Source organism: Anastrepha ludens, chromosome X (genome assembly GCF_028408465.1).
Source record: "Anastrepha ludens isolate Willacy chromosome X, idAnaLude1.1, whole genome shotgun sequence".
Taxonomy (NCBI): Eukaryota; Metazoa; Arthropoda; class Insecta; order Diptera; family Tephritidae; genus Anastrepha; species Anastrepha ludens.
In genome coordinates, this window is record NC_071503.1 from 67,375,466 (window position 1) to 67,392,318 (window position 16,853).

The window sequence follows — 16,853 nt, forward strand, 5'->3', positions numbered from 1 at the left end:
TTCCGTTTGATATTTTGGTTCTTCACTGTACTTTAACGTTTCTTTGATGATTATGGCACTACCTCCTCTTGCTGAGTTTGATGGATGTATTGTGTGATACAAGTTGTAACCTTTAAATTTTATAAACGACTGTTTTGTGAAATGTGTTTCTGCTATTAAGCAGACATCTATGTTGTTTTCGTCTAAAACAATTTGTAACTCATGTTCATGTTTAGAAAGACCGTTTGCATTCCATAGCATTACTTTGAAGGTATTCAATATGTTTACTTCTTCTTTTTGGATACTCCTTCCGTTATTATATTATATTCTTGTTGTTTTAATAGTTCATCAATATTTGTAATAGCTTCTTACATATTTAATAGCTTTGACAAAATATTTTGTAAGGTTTGACTAGTATCAAAGTTTTCGGTTGGCTGCGGTGCATTAGCAGATCGAACTATAGTAGCATATGTCTTTTGTGCTCTTGTTTCTAAATTTTTATTTTCAGGTTCTTTTTCATGCGATTTAGTATTTAAAATATTGCGAGATTTATTTCTGAGCTTTTGCAGTTCCTTGGCAACTGCACATCCCCTATAATTTGCTGGGTGCGCTTCTCCACAGTTGCTACATTTTGGTTTTTCAGTTGACAGTTTTGTACAATAAACTGCAAGGTGATTTTCTCCACATTTTACGCATTTTGATGGTTTTCCACAATAATTTTTAGAATGTCCATACGATTGGCAGTTCTTACATTGTGGTATTAATGTCGAACTTTTTACTGGTTCTACTTTAACTACAGTATTTAATATTCTATTTATCTTGAATATATCTTCTATTTTATCGGTTGGTTCAAAGCTGACAAGAAACATATCTAGTGGCTTTTTGGTTTTCCAAGCTAGTTTGTTAACCCTAGAAGGGTACTGTGAGTAAAATTTACTCCCATAAGGAATAGATTTGTTCGTAAATCTGCAGGTTGGCCACACTGAAAGTCAAGCCACTAGCAGTGCTTGGCCCACTCTGCCATTAGTCGGCTGCCGCAAGCATTGAATGGTGTCGTTTGATTTATCGCGCTTGTGGACAATTTAAAAAAAGTTAGTGAATAAAATTTACTCATCGGTACCCTTTATGTACTAAATTGTGTGAGTCAAATTTATTTATCAGTAACTTACTACGTGTCTAAAAAATATATTTTGTGCTGAATTATGACAATTATGTTTAAAAAAAAATAAATAATTGGCGCGTACACTTCTGTTAGGTGTTTGGCCGAGCTCCTCCTCCTATTTGTGGTGTGCGTCTTGATGTTGTTCCACAAATGGAGGGCCCTACAGTTTCAAGCCGACTCCGAACGGCAGATATTTTTATGAGGAGCTTTTTCATGGCAGAAATACACTCGGAGGTTTGCCATTGCCTGCCGAGGGGCGACCGCTATTAGAAAAATGTTTTTATTAATTTTGCCTTCACCGAGATTCGAACTAACGACCTCTCGGTGAATTCCGAATGGTAATCACGCACCAACCCATTCGGCTACGGCGGCCGCCAATTCGACAATTATGTTTACGTTTTGTATTATGTTACCGTAAAGAAAACTACAGAGCATAATCGTACAAATGGCAGGTCGCAGGCTATCAGAACAAAATATTTTGGATGCAATACTTGAACTAGAATCTCAGGAAGAAGACAATTTGGAGTTGGAGCTTTGTACCTTTGATGAGGATTCTTGGGACAGTGATGCAGATCCGGAATATCAACCAGAACCGGAAGAATTAAATGATGTCGAAGAAAATTTGATACACGGAATCATAAATGCAGAAGAAGCTGAAAAGGAAGAAAGGGAGGAAACACCTGGAAGCAGCAAACGTAAAAAACAGAAACTTATTGAGGGGAGAAGAAATGAAAGATCAGCTGCCCAAGAAATTCGTGAAACAGAAGAGGTAATTACAATTATTACACCTAGTACCAACAATCTGATCGGAAAAGATGGAAATTTTATTTGGAGTAAGGAACCTGGTGCTGCGCTAGGTCAAAACACTCTTTCAAAAAATATTGTTCACATTCGCCCTGGCCCAACAGCAAATGCAAAAAATTCGTTGTGTCCTGCCAGCTGCTTCAAACTGTTTTTTACCGCAGACATATTGGAAGAGATTTTGGTTTGTAAATTTTGAAATGGACGAACTTGAAGCATTTCTTGGTTTGTTAGTCTTGTCTGCTGCTCTCTACTGTGGGAAAAGGTACAAGGCAACCATGCCTGAGAGAAGGTTCAAATTTATCCTAAATTGTCTAAGGTTCGATGACAAAGAAACAAGAACTGCTAGAAGAGAAATGACCAAACTAGCTCCAGTTTCTTCTATCTGGGACAAACTTCTAAACAATTGCAGAGTGAACTATAAGGCTGGAAGCTATATAACGATTGATGAGCAACTAGATGGATTTAGAGGCAACACGAACATTTTTGGTTTTGTGAGGTGGTGCATTATCATGCAATAAAAAAAGCTGTTTTCCCTCTGGATATTTAGGTCTTACACGAACAATTCTTGACCACAAACGATGTAAAACTTGTAAATAGTATTCTCCATTAATAGTTTGACCTGCTGCAACAAATTTCTTGTGTACAATACCCTTTGAATCGTAGAACGTGATCAACATTGTTTTGATTCTTGACTTCTGAAAACGCAATTTCTTTGCTTTTGGCTCCCCTTTCGTCTTCCATTCTGCAGATTGACGTTTAGTTTCAGGGTCATATTTGAAGCGCCATGTTTCGTCACCGGTTATGATCAAATCAAGAAAATCCGGGTCGTTTTCACCTGTTGAAATGATGTTTTTACAATGCTCTACACGCGCGATTTTTTTATCTTCATTTAATTGGTGTGGAACAAAGCGTGCACAAACCCTTCTTTTACCCAAATCGTCAGTTTAAGTTTTCCAAATAGTACCAGTAGATGAATTTAATTCTTCAGCCAACATTCTTACAATGAAATTTCCGTCAACAGCAATGATTTTGCGGACTTTTTCCACCAATTCAGCACGATTACTTGCTTCTGGACGACCAGGTCTTTCATCATCATTCAAATCTTCACGACCATTTTTAAATCGTTTTAACCAATTATATAGGTACATTTGAACGAGCTAAATAATCATCACCATAAACTTTTTGCATCAATTCGTACGTGTCACTAAATGTTTTTTCAAGTTTAGCACAGAATTTAATATTTGCTCTTTGCTCCATTGTATTTTTACGACACAAGCACGAAACATACTGTCAATAAAAGACGCGTGACTTGTTAACCTGTCAAACGATTTACATGAAGTTGGCTGCGGTTGAAAACTGACGCTTGTACCTTTTCAATATGATCAAAGTGTGTTTTTATTCTTATCAATTTAATAATTTACAGTAAATAATTTAAAATTGCATACATTCCCGATGTGGTTTCGATCATTTTTCCTTGTTGTGTACTTAGTGCAGAGTACATAAGACAGTAAATAGAACCCGTTAAATAGTGCAATGAACGTATTAACCGGTGCCAAGATTTTGTAAAACAGTTGATCCTGTCAGTTAGATACGGTGCATTTATTTTTACTGTATTACGTTATAATTAACGATTTTTTTCACTATGCCATTCAGCCCGGCTACTGGCACCCTAGCCAGAGAAGACATGAGTGATGTTTGTCCAACAAATGGGCCAAATATGGGTCCACCTATGGGCCGAGTGACGTTTTTGAAGATGAAATTGAAAGCAATACTTAATCGTCCTGAAAGTATAGCCATCGACTTGGATCCTGATAAGCTGCACAGTAGGGATGAATATGCTCTCACGGCAATACTGGAATTGTTGATGGAGCTAAGATCCAGTTTCTCGGTCACTCTTACAAGTTTGGAGGAACTAGACTTTATGTCAATTACCAGTGACCTACCTGCCAAGTTCGATACCGCGCTAGTCAATCTCAGAGCCACTCTGCAATGAGAGATCGGGAAGCGCAGTACTTCACAACATTGCTCAACTTTTCGGATGAACACCGCCGACACACAGTCTATTATTGTAAATGCAGATTGTTCGCGTGTGCCACTACTAACGTTGCTCAAATTTAGTTTGGCTTACACGGAGTGCACACATTTTTACGCAATGTTCACATCCGTAACCGACAAAGACTGTGAACTGACATAAGTTGACAAGCTTCAACATTTGCGGTCTTGCGTTAGTGGTCATTGACAGTCAAGGCAATAGCGCACATGCGCGCTCTACAATCTCTCGGCTCAAAAGCACAAATATCCGATAGCATCCTGATTCAGTTGATAGTGAAAAAGTTAGACAAGGTGACTCAAGCTAAATGGGAGGAGAACTTGACAAACAACGACTTGGGATCAACTAGCTGAATTTTTAGAAAAACGCTGCCATACACTCGAAAACGTCGAATATGCATTGCAGACACAAACTAGCATTCCAGTAAAAGTCATCAAAAGCGTGAGTACAAGTCCAAGAAAATCTTTTGTTGCTTCGAATAGCTCAGCAGGTAGTTGCATATTTTGCGAATCCTCCGAACATCTAATTCATCGTTGTCAACGCTACGCTGTCGCAGCTGTCAAGCGAACCATAATACACTCTTACATTTTGTTCGATTATCCATTTCACCATTATCTGTCACGTCCCATGCTCATACTCCTCCTGATGTTGTGCTCTGCAATTTTTCTAATTAAAAATCGTGCTGGAACCTTCGTACCTTGCAGCGCCGTCCTAGATTCGGGCTCGAAGCTTCACTTCGTTACAACTTGTCTCCGGCATTGGAGATGCAAGCTTTCTACTGATGGGTGCTCTGTTGATATAATTCTGAAGTCGCGGGCTTTAGATTTTTGTACAAATCCCACTGCTGTGGTGAAAACAATTGCCGATAGTCAACCAGCCGCTTCAATAAACATCGCTAATTAGAACATACCCTCAAACATCCAACTAGCTGATCCCGGTTTTAATGTTCCCCAGCGTATTGATCTGCCCATCGGAGCAGGTCTTTTCTATGAGCTATTTTGCGTAGCACAGATTTAATTAGCACCTGAAATACCATTACTTCAAAAAACTCGTCTTGGCTGGGTTCTGTGTGGCGGTAAGCAACAGGCCCCCAAACTTTCAACATTAGAAGCAAGTCGTAGCTCATATCAGATATCAGTATTGATGATCGGCTAGATGATTTAGTCCGGCAGTTTTGGGAGATCGATCATGTCGTTGAACCGATTTCTAAAAATTCTAAAGAGGAGCTTGACTGTGAGTTGCATTTCAAGCAAAATTTCATTCGTTTAGCCTCAGGCGCATATTCGGTTACCCTGCCATCAAAGCTAAGTTTAGATTCGTTAGGTGAGTCATACTCACCTTGAAAGAAAACTCGTACGTAATCCTGAGCTGAAGGCAAAATATTGTGCATTCATGAAAGAGTATCACGTGTCGTTAGTTCCAAATGCTGCCATCTATGAGTGCAAATACGTTCTGCAGCATCATTGCGTCATTAAAGACGAAAGTACTACAACAAAATTAAGAGTTGTTTTTGATGGTTCTGCAGCTATAACCTCAGGTTTATCACTTAATGACTTACTCATGACTGAACCAACAATTCAGCCTAAACTTTTCAATATTCTAATTCATTTTCGTACGTTTCCAACTAAACTCACTGAGACATATGCAAAATTTATAGATGCTTCCGGATCCACCCACCGGATAGCATGCTCCAGTGTATATAGTGGCGTGATTCTCTTGAAGATGACTTAAATATCTACAAATTAGACACGGTAACATATGGAACTAAATCTGCAGCGTTATTAGCGATTCGTTCAATACACCAACTTGCGTCGGATGAAACCTTAGTTTATCCACTTGGTTCGCAAACCCTCTTTCGAGACTTCTACGTGGACGACTTGATAAGTAGTGGCGATAATTGGAAGAAGTAGAAGAAATCAAACGATAAACAACGAGTATTCTCGCTCGGGGTAACTTTTAGCTATTCCAATCGTCCAGAGGTCCTTCGTAATATTCCTGATACTGATAAACAAGACTTGCTTAAGTTAAGTCTGCAGCGACATCACCAAGGCATTGGGATTGATCTGGAAGCCGTCGCAACCTGAATTTTGCAAGAACTCCAAGCGATCAGCGTTATCTACGCTAGCTCGTTGTTATGACCCGCTTGAACTCATTGACCCCACTTTGACCAGAAGAAAAAATCTTTTACAGTGCGTGTGGAGGGATAAGCTAGAGTGGGATGAGAGCTTACCGCACTCACTGAACACTGCTTAGTCCACATTTCGCAACGATTTCGTCGAAGTGCAGCATTTATCATTCCCTCGGTATGTATTGCACCCTGGAGCCACCGTCGAAATTCATGCATTTTGTGATGCAAGTATCGAAGACTACAGTGCCTGTGTCTACATTCGAGCTCCTCCACCTATTTTTTTCTTAATTTTGCTGTTTCACCGAGATTCGAACCTATGTTCTCTCTGTGAATTAAGAATGGTAGTCACGCACCAACCCATTCGGCTACGGCGGCCGCCGTACCCACTCGACTACTTACAAAGGGTATGCAATGTCATTACATTCCCACAGAATTAAACCCTGTTGACATTTTGTTGAAGAGACCCTCACCAACGACACTTTCACAATCACCACTTTGAATGCACAGACCCTCGTTTTTGCAAGAGATTGGCAACAATTGGACCGAATTTTGCGCACCTAAAACTTAAATCATAGAACTTCGACAAAATGTGTTGCTCTTGTTAAATGATCGAGCCGACTTAACACTATCCTTTAAGTTATACATAAACTCGTTTGGCAAGATGCAACGTAGTTTTGGATATGTAAACAAGTTTTTATCAATCAGAATCTCACCAAGAACTTCGCAACGTACGTTTGGGGATATTCACAGGGGTACTAAATTGTTGATTCACATCGTTCAAAGGCTGTAGTTGTGGTCCGAGTATGTGGCTTTGAAAAGCAATAAGTTTGTTTACGCCTCAAGCCCCACATTGAAAGGCATAACACTGCAACTGTCTTCTGAGTTTAAATATCTGGGAGTAATCCTAGATAGTAAACTTACCTGGAACACTAAAAGTCTTCTGGCAGTGTAAGAGAACCTTTGGCAAGACATGGGGTCTAAGACCGGCGATAGTACACTGGCTGTACATCACCCTGATTAGACCTATTATTACATACGCCTCTGTAGTATGGTGGAAAGCCGGAATGGTTCATTCCAGAGTAAAAACCCTAAACAGGCTACAGAGAAGTGCGTGCTTGGGAATCACAGGTGCCATGAGTACAACCTCTGGTGATGCCCTTAATGCCATTCTGAACTTGCAACCTCTAGATCTTCAAATGCGAAAGGAAGCAATGAAGACGGTGTACAGGCTCAAGTTAAACGGAGTCTGGGGAAATAAAGTAAGCACTGGCCAGATATACCACCAATTGTTAGAGCGGCGCACACTGTTCTCGATGCTGGTGGACAATCGGGGGCCTGCCGTTAGCTTCGGTAGGAAGTATGACGTGTTGATCCCAGATAGAGATCAATGGTTAAGTCCAGAGAATCTATTAACGGGATGTAAGCACACTTTCTACACCGACGGATCCAAAACCAGTGATGGAAGCGGATTTGGCTGGTACTTAGACCAAGACACTAAGTACTCCTATGCCACAGGACAGATGGCCACGGTATTCCTTACGAAAGTCTATATAATCTTGAATGTGGCGTACTGGCTAATTGAGGAAAAGTGGCGGGGCAACAGTATTGGAATTTATAGTGACAGTCAAGCTGCACTGAAAGCCCTTGCTAACCCACCCTACTCTTAGAAGTTAGTCGGTGAATGTAAGACAAAACTGAACAGTGTTGCAAAACACAACAAAGCTAGTCTTATTTGGGTGCCTGGACATTGTGGTATTGCAGGGAACGAGTTAGCTGATAAATTAGCAAATGAAGGCTCTGCAAGTATGCCACTAGGCCCTGAACCCTTTCTAGGTGTCAATTCCGCATCGATTCAACTATGGATTGAGGACTTCATGAGGTCTGCCCACAAAAGGTCGTTGGTCTCAGTTGAACTCGTGCACAGTTGCCAAGTGCTTTGTGAAAGAACCAAACAGGAAAACAGCGAACTTTCTCCTAAAACTCAGCAGGGGGGACCTGAGGGTACTGATGGGTGTAATCACAGGGCACAACATCTGTGGTCAGCATATGGCTACCATGAATCCAAGAGATTTGTGGAAGAGTGGCCTCAACTAATTTATCCGTTTTTGCCATCCACCTTTTATCTTTCCCATCTCTATTCCTTCCACTGATATCTATCCGGGTGTAGTACAAATCTAATCTAATCTAAAGCGCCATCGCTTCGCTGTCGTCATTTTTAGATGATTTGGGCCTTATTCGTGTAGGTGACAGACTAAGACATTCAACGCTCAGCTTCGAAGCACGTCATCCATGCATCCTTCCAAGGGATCACCCACTGACATTCGCCATAATAACATATTATCACCGTAAGTACCACCATGCAGGTCCGCAGTCTTTGCTTGCTTCTCTTCGCATGCAGTTTTGGCCCATAGGAGGAAGGAAAACTACCGCGCGAGCCATACGAAGGTGTATCATATGTTGTAGATCAAGACCGCGTCTTCTCGAGCATATCATGGCTGACTTACCTAAAGAGCGCATTCAGACTACACGCGCATTTATGATAACTGGGGTAGATTATTGTGGCCCATTTTATTATAAGTCTGAAATACGCAACAAATCTCCCCAAAAATGTTACTTGAGTGCCTTCATCTGCTTTTTAACAAAGTCCATTTGGATAAAACTAGTAAAAGATCTTTCTACTGATGCCTTTCTAGGCGCTCTCAAACGCTTTGTCGCTACACGCGGCATACCTAGCTGCATCTGGTCAGACAACGCCACAAACTTTGTGGGCGCCAGAAACGAGTTTAAAGATTTAAGAAATTTAGTCCTCAATGAAAATCATCGTAGCGCAGTTAATAACTACTGCATTAGCAATGGATTAGATTGGCGTTTCATACCGCCTCGTTCCCCGCATTTTCGAGGCCTATGGGAGGCAGCGGTTAAAACAGCCAAGTAGCATCTATATCGTTCAGTTTGGTTCTCAATTCTTGGATTTGACGAATTGCTAACTTTGGTATGTCAAATAACAGCTATAATAAACTCGAGACCTCTTGTTCCACTTTCAGAGAATCTAGAGGATTTTTATGTGCTTACGCCGGGCCATTTTTTGATTGGTGGCCCACCAACCGCTTTCCTTGAACCTAATCTTACGTCACTGAATTATAACCGGCTCAATCAATGGCAACGCGTATCATACATTCAACAAATTTTCTGGAAGCGTTGGAGTCAAGAATGCCTGACTATTCTACAGCAGCGAGTTAAAACGTCTCAGCCTAGCATCCAGGTCAACGACATTGTGTGCATCAAAGAGGAAAACACGGCTCCACTAAAGTGACCTTTGGCACGCGTCGTCGAACTCTTCACTGGAACAATGTTGCACGAGTAGCGGCCTTGCGCACGTCTATTGGCATTATGTGTAGAGCTATCAATCAGCTGTGCGTCCCTCCTGCAAATGCGTCTGTTGAAAGCCCAGACCTTTCAACGGGGAGGAGGATGTTCGGAGCAGCAGCTAATCCCGTTTCACAACCTACAAATTAGTTTTCTTAATTATAGCCGAAATATGTGCGTGTCCACGGGTCTAAAGCAGCTTCTAAAACCTTTTCGCGTTAATAAGTCGCATTCACTTTGACACCAGCCTCGATAAAAACGATTAGAAAATTGGGAATATTTTTTCATCAGAAAACAAAATGTTAGGAAATTCGCCAAGTTCGTGCAAGCGCAACAACTCCTTTGCTCTTTCACACTGAACTTCTTTTTTCTGGGGTGAAAGATCGTGTGCTTTTTGGAACTTGTAAGCCTTGACCTTGAGCTCATTTTTCAATATGCGTTGAATGCTGTCTTGCGATATTCTCAGTTCTTTGGCCGTTCCACTTCGACGTGGATATCGTTCAAGTCGAGCCTTTACTTTCCGAACCATTTCTGGCGTTGTGGCGTTTTTTTTCGTCCACCTCCATAGCGTTTAGCAATTCTACGTTTTATAGTGCGATACACAAACATTTTATTCACTTTGAGGTGACTGAGCTCACGAACAATGGCTGGTTGTGATTTTCCAGCAAAATGTAACGCAATCACACTATTACGTTTGAATTCTATCACAGAAAAAAAAAATTCAACAAAACTGAGACGCAAATGCTTTTGATTGTTTATAAACAAAACATTAGAACAATTTTGACGTTGATGTCATGAGCTGTTTTACAGATTCAAGCAGTGTGAAGTTGGTAACACTTCATATCGTTCACCCTGTATAGCTAACAAAAAATATTGGAAGCTCAACAAGAAATCTGTCTTAAACAAACCCGAATTATCACAAATCTACGATGATTTCGTAGAAAGACTGAAAGTGGCAATTCATATGTTTGTACCAAAGATTCAGTCCAAACCGGCCTGGTACAATTCTAGGCTCATTTACCTTAATAATAAAAATAAAATAACGCAAAACTTTATGAAGCGTACAATCGGTTCCAAAAACAATTCGATGTTGTGAACTAATCTTATATCAGAACTACATTTCTAAAGTAGAGTGGTATCAGAGAAAATATATTAGTAAATCTTTTTTGGTAGTTTATTATCGATAAAAAGAAAACCTCCAGAATTCCGGGTAAAATGCATTATTTGGGGGAAACATTGTCAGACATTCAAAATTTAGTAACCTTTTTGCAGATTTTTTTCGATCTGTTTATGTTTGTCAATCTGACACCGGAATAGAAAATACGTCTTTTAACAGCTCACGTACAAATAAAGGTTGCCAGCTCTCATTTAATTATGTACTCAGGACCCTTTCGGCCTTGACAAATGAGCCAAATCCTTGAGAAGATGGCTTCACTTCTATATTATTAAACAACTTTGCTACATATTTAGCAAAACCATTAACGATTATCTTCAATAAATCACTAGCTTCTAGTGAATTTTTACATAATTGCAAAATATCGTTTAGCATACCCATACATATGTAAGTCTGGAAGCAAGTCGGATGTTCAAAATTATCGCCCTATCTGCAAACTTTCTTGCATACCTAAACTCGTTGAAAAACTAGTACATGATTTGATTTTCTTCTAAATTTCAGATCGCATATCGCCTTATCAGCACAGCTTTGTTTTGGGGTAGATCTGTTAGGGTTATTCGCAAATTTTGTCTTAAGCCAATTTGAAACAAGCCAACAATCCGATGTCTTGTTAGATCAAACCTCAAATAATGCAGCATTATTTGCGATCCATTCTAGTTATATGGGTTGATCTCTAAGAATTGAGACTTGCCATTCATTCCCTTCGTTGACCTTGTAGTTTGCCTGCATATAAAAGTAGATGTCTTTTGTAAGTATGATATTACCAACTTTAAAAATACGAAGAAAAATTTTATCGATAATGTTTATAAGAGACATAGTTACGAACCATATCAAATGTCATTTGATGCTGGAGTTAATACTTTTTAATTGTCGCACTCGTAACCTTAAACTCAGCAATATGTTCCATTTACCTTATCACAATACCAATTTCTAACCAATTACGTACCAACTATGTAATAATTTAGATATATTCTCTAACTCACGAGAGACTTTCAAGTCAAAACTTAATCTGGGGATACATTTTTTGAATTGTGACTAATGTATCTCAAATTATTGTTTACCATATGTTATATTTAAGCTTTAGTATTAGTAATCTATCTGAGTTGTACTTAACTTGATGAAAGAATAAATAAATAAAGTGGCACTTTTGCGTGTTTTGCCGAGCTCTTCCTTTTATTTGTGGCGTACGTCTTGATGTTGTTCCACAAATGGAGGGACCTACAGTTTTAAGCCGACTCCGAATGGCAGATATTTTTTATGAGGAGTTTTTTCATGACAGAAATACACTCGGAGGTTTGCCATTGTCTGCCGAGAGGCAACCACTATTAGCAACAACTTTTTCTTAGTTTTGATGTTTCACAGAGATTCGGAACTACCTACTCCGGAATCATAGTCACGTACCAACCCATTCGTCTACGGCGGCCGCCATTGATAAATACAAATACCAATAAATAAAATTTTGTTTTCCTACCGTTTATATTGAGTCGCAGCATTCCTCTTTGTGTATACGAGCAAGGCCATCATTGGTCGCCTTTATAACTCGACATGATATTGCGATGATGATTTAACTATAATTTGTCTAACCTGTTCTTTTCTTCCTCTTCTTACTTTACAAAAAGGAGATAGACAATATATTTGAGTGGAAATGGGGTACCAGTAATAGCACTCAACATACAAAAGAATTTTTGTTCGAGATTGGGATTCTATGTTACGAGTATTACTTACCCAATGCTTAAAGTCAAGCGATGGCTGACGTATTCAGCATATTAATTTGGTTCATGCTTCTGAACGTTAAGAGATAAATAAATTTACTTGAAAAATTCATAGCGGCAATTTGTAAATAATTTCATTAATATGCATATGTTGGTGAAGATAGGTGTATAATTATTATTACTTTCATGTGGGATATATGGATATGCCTATGCATATATACATACATTTACATATATAACGTTTCCCTGGCAATTTATTAAGTTTGCTGCCGCGAACGCGTTTAAGCGAAAATATAAGTCAAAGAACTTGTAAAATTCCATACAAATGTTATAACCCAAATCCCCTTCCAACACATTTTTCGTAGCTTGTTTGTATTCGGTTCGCATGCATTTTAATATTATATGGTAACAATACTGTTCTCTTACGTGATTTCTCTTTTGCTTTGCATTTTCATACAAATATGGCAACACTACTTGGAAGTTTATCAATATTGAGACAATTTAATTGGTTGCAAGCGTCTAAAATATGTATATATTGTATTTCTTTTATTCAAACAAAAAACAATAATTATATCAATAATATGTTCGCTGTTACTGTTTACAGCCTCTCCCCATCTCTAGACCGATTTGTTGATGCCGTTCAGCCGTAAATCGCCTGGTCTGGTCTCAAAGAATTCAATGAGCCAGTTTTTAAGGGGCTCTTTATTATCGAAGGTTACGCCCTTCATATGATTTTACAGGGAGCGGGAAAGATAGTAATCGGTCGCTGCAAAGTCCGGAGAATACGGCAGATGCTGAAGGACCTCCGTTTCAAGCTCTTGGAGCGTGGCTTTGACGACTTGTGCAATATGGGGCCTGGCGTTGTCGTGAAGGAGTATGGTTTGACCGTGTCGATCAGGTCTATTCAGTAGAATAGCCTCATTCACGCGAAGTATCTGGGCAATGTAGAGCTCCTTGTTAACTGTGGCATTCTTTTCGAGCTTTTCCCAGTGCACCATGCCCTCCCAGTCCCACCAAACACATATCATGATCTTCTTTGGGTGAAGATCCGGCTTGACCCCGGCTTCAGCGTACCTCCTTCCTTTGGTTCATATAATATTAATGTATTGTACATATAGGCACCATTCTCATCTCCTGTGACGATTAGGTACAAAAAGCGCTAAGACGCTGAGAAGCTATTTGAAGGCGACTTTCTTTGTGTTTTTCGTTGAGCTCGTGAGGCACCCAGGCTCCTAATTTTTGGGTAAATACCACTGAATGAAGGATATTGTCAATATTGAGAATCGTTTAATTTTTTCATCCAATTCACGACTGTATTAGTGACTATTCTCCTTCAAAAGTGATTTGAGATCTTCTTCAACTAATTCAGAAGACCTTCCGCTGCGCGACGAGTCATCGACGTCAAAGTCGGAATTTTTTAACTTTGCAAGCCATTTCCGTGCTGTAGACTCGCCTATAACACCGTCTCCATACACGTGGGCTGCTTCGGCAGCTTTTTGATCTCGATGAAAAGCATAGATGAGCAGATGTCGAATATGTTGTTTTTTTCCTCCTGAGTTTTACATTTATGAGCCTCAAAACTAATAAAAAATCAAATAACTCAAAAATATAATTAACATAGTTTTGTAAAGCAGAAAGAGTTCTATCGAATGAATACTTACAATTAGTCAAACAGCATACAAATCGTTGTAAAATAAAAGAAAATATGAAAACGCTATGAACTTATTCCCCAACCTAATACATACACAAGAGTAAAACAAACGAGCGACAGTTGAAATATAATTTCCATCAAGCACGCAATAGAAATAGTTAACAATTCTCTAATGCCTAACAAATCATTGTAAAATAAAAAAATATAAAAACGCTATGAACTTATTCCTCAACCTAATATATACACAAAAATAAAAAAAAACAAGTGACAGTTTAAACACAATTTCCTTGAAACACGCAATAGAAATAGTTGACAATTCTCTCAAGCCTAAAACCTGAAGACCCTGGGTTTATATATTAATTATTATTAAAACGTGGTAAACGCTCTTTGTGATATGCACTAGTAATTATTGTATTTATATGTATTTTACTTCCATATGTGCTATTACTTACTTAACGAAAGCTGTGAAATCATTAAGCGCAAGCTCACAGCCTGGCCAACGACACATTCCATGTGCATACAGTGGATGATAGTATTTCTTTGGACTGTAAGTGTTTTTATTGCTATCAACAGTGGTAGCTTTGGTTGCTAAAGCGTCTGTGCCATTATATTCGCCATTGTTATCGCTGCTGCTCCCACTGCTGCCGCTGCTTATTGCATCCAATAGACTTCCAAAGTTTGGCGTCGTCGGTGCACCACTGACGCAGCCACTGCTTGCAGCCGTTGCAGCAGCTGCTGCTGCAGCTACTACTGCCACAGCTGCGGCGGCATTGCGGGGTGGTACTTGTGCATGCGATGCAGCAGTAGCAGCCGCTATTGCTGCTGCACGCAGTGTCGACGGTACGCCCAATACTGGAGCTGTTGATGCAGGTGACAAAGTCGTTATTGGCGACATTGTTAGCGGCGGTGGCAGTGTTATTAAAGACGACGCTAGGTTGGTTTTGCCTTGACCCAAATGATAATGTTGTTGTGGTTGCTGCTGTTGTTGAGGTTGCAGGTCTTGGCGCGATAAGGATGACTGGGTAGTTTCTAGCTTATGTCCTGATTGTATGTGGTGTTGTGAGTTAGCCGACGGTGGCGTGGTGGTTCTAATATCCTGTATGTCACTACGAACTTCATGCGTCTGACGTTTGATGTTATCTCTGTTGCCACTACCATTGTCAAATGTGCTATTTTGATTGCTATTGCTGCTACCTCTACTACGACTCCTACTTCCTCCTCCAACGCTGCTGTGTTGGTATTGCATATATTCTGTGAAGTAAACAATGAAAAATAAAATTACATCAACATAAGGAAAGCATGTATTATTGTAAGTACTAATGTATGATTTTTTAGTTCAAAATATGAATTAATTAATTCACCATTTATATCATCAGTTATACTGCTGACTTGGCCTACGGGATTCGTCCAGGATGTGAACTCATCCATTTCAATAGCTGTGGAGTGGTGACTATTACTGCCAATGTTTTCTTCGTCAAGCGAGGAAGATGGCGATGGCGCGGTTAAGCAGAGTGCCTGAGTGATATGTTGCATGTGCTGACGCTGATTATGCGATGCTGTCATATTGTTTTGATCATGCTTGTCGATAAACATCCTCCCATTGGGGAGAGGGTGATTACTAGACGTCCCCTGCATATTGTCTTCAGCTACCGCCGACATTAACTCATCCTCTGGGAAAATATTAGTGGTATGTTGGGTACTATCACTGTCGTCGCCTTGTGCACACGCTTTACTCATGTAATGCGACTGTAGTTCTTTTTGGTGTTGTTGTTGCCGTATTGTACTTCTATTTCTATTAAGAACCTTATTATTGCTGCCATTCTCCTTATACCCAGAGTTTCGCTTATGATATTGAAAAATGTTACTACTGGTCGCACTGCTCGAGCGGCTAGCCTGTTGCAGCTGTTCTCTTCCTTCCATGAATTGAGTACTTGAAGGCTTAAAATCACCACTTAAACTGGTTTCATTCCGCTCCTTATACGGTTCTCCTAGAATTGACTTACACTCTGAACTGAACCTAGATGGATCTTCCTTTGATTGATGTTCTTGCAGTAGTTGATGCTCGTGTTGTTCAGATGTTGTTTTTTGTATAAGCTTTATAAATTGTGTCTTGTCATAAGCACTGGGTATGTCATTGTTCTTGTCATTATTTTTACTATTATCGCTCACGTTAGTATTTTTTATTTTGCTACTCACTGCTTGATTGTTAATAGCCGCATCGTAATGTTGTTGTTGGTTTTGCTGTTCTCTATATTCAGAGAGTGGTTTTGTTAAATTTTGTTCATGTTGTAAATACATTTCTTGTTGCAATAAATATTTCGACTCGTAGTATGTAGCATTTTTTCTGGCCAATGAATGCGGGTGCTCTTGTTGCAAATGAAATTGTTGATGTTCATGACTGAACGGATTGCTACATGGTGGTGGAGAGTTGTTGACCTGGGCTTGAAAGTCCAATTGCAATGGCTTCACAAATCCTGGAATGTATAGAAATATAAATAAAAAGAAGCCGGCTTAATAAACTATATATGTAATAAAAAACAAAAAATATATTAGTTGGCGCATAAACTTCTGTTATGTGTTTGGCCGAGCTCCTCCTCCTATTTGTGGTGTGCGTAATGATGTTGTTCCACAAATGGAGGGGCCTACAGTTTTAAGCCGACTGGAAAATGGGTTTCTTTGCACTCGGAGGTTTACCATTGCCTGCCGAGGGGCGACCTCTATTAGAAAAAACGTTTTCTTTTATTTTGCTGTTTCATGCACGCAACAACCCACTCGCTTAAGGGGGTAGTATGGTATTTTTTTTTTTTTCATTTTTTTTTTTTTTTTT

The 16,853-nt window shown here is 39.5% G+C and overlaps 1 protein-coding gene across 6 annotated transcripts in view; it reads right to left on the minus strand.

The window, feature by feature from the left end:
• Positions 1–14,409: 14,409 nt before the first annotated feature.
• Positions 14,410–16,853, minus strand: part of LOC128869150 (myb-like protein AA) — an 80,156-nt gene continuing 77,712 nt past the window's right edge. For all 6 annotated transcript variants that reach the window (XM_054111648.1, XM_054111647.1, XM_054111646.1 and 3 more), the window contains 2 exons: positions 15,388–16,500; positions 14,410–15,277 (listed from right to left, as the gene is read on the minus strand). In XM_054111648.1, coding sequence (XP_053967623.1) covers positions 14,475–15,277; positions 15,388–16,500 — 1,916 coding nt within the window. In that variant the 3' untranslated portion in view covers positions 14,410–14,474. The remainder of the gene's footprint in view (positions 15,278–15,387; positions 16,501–16,853) is intronic.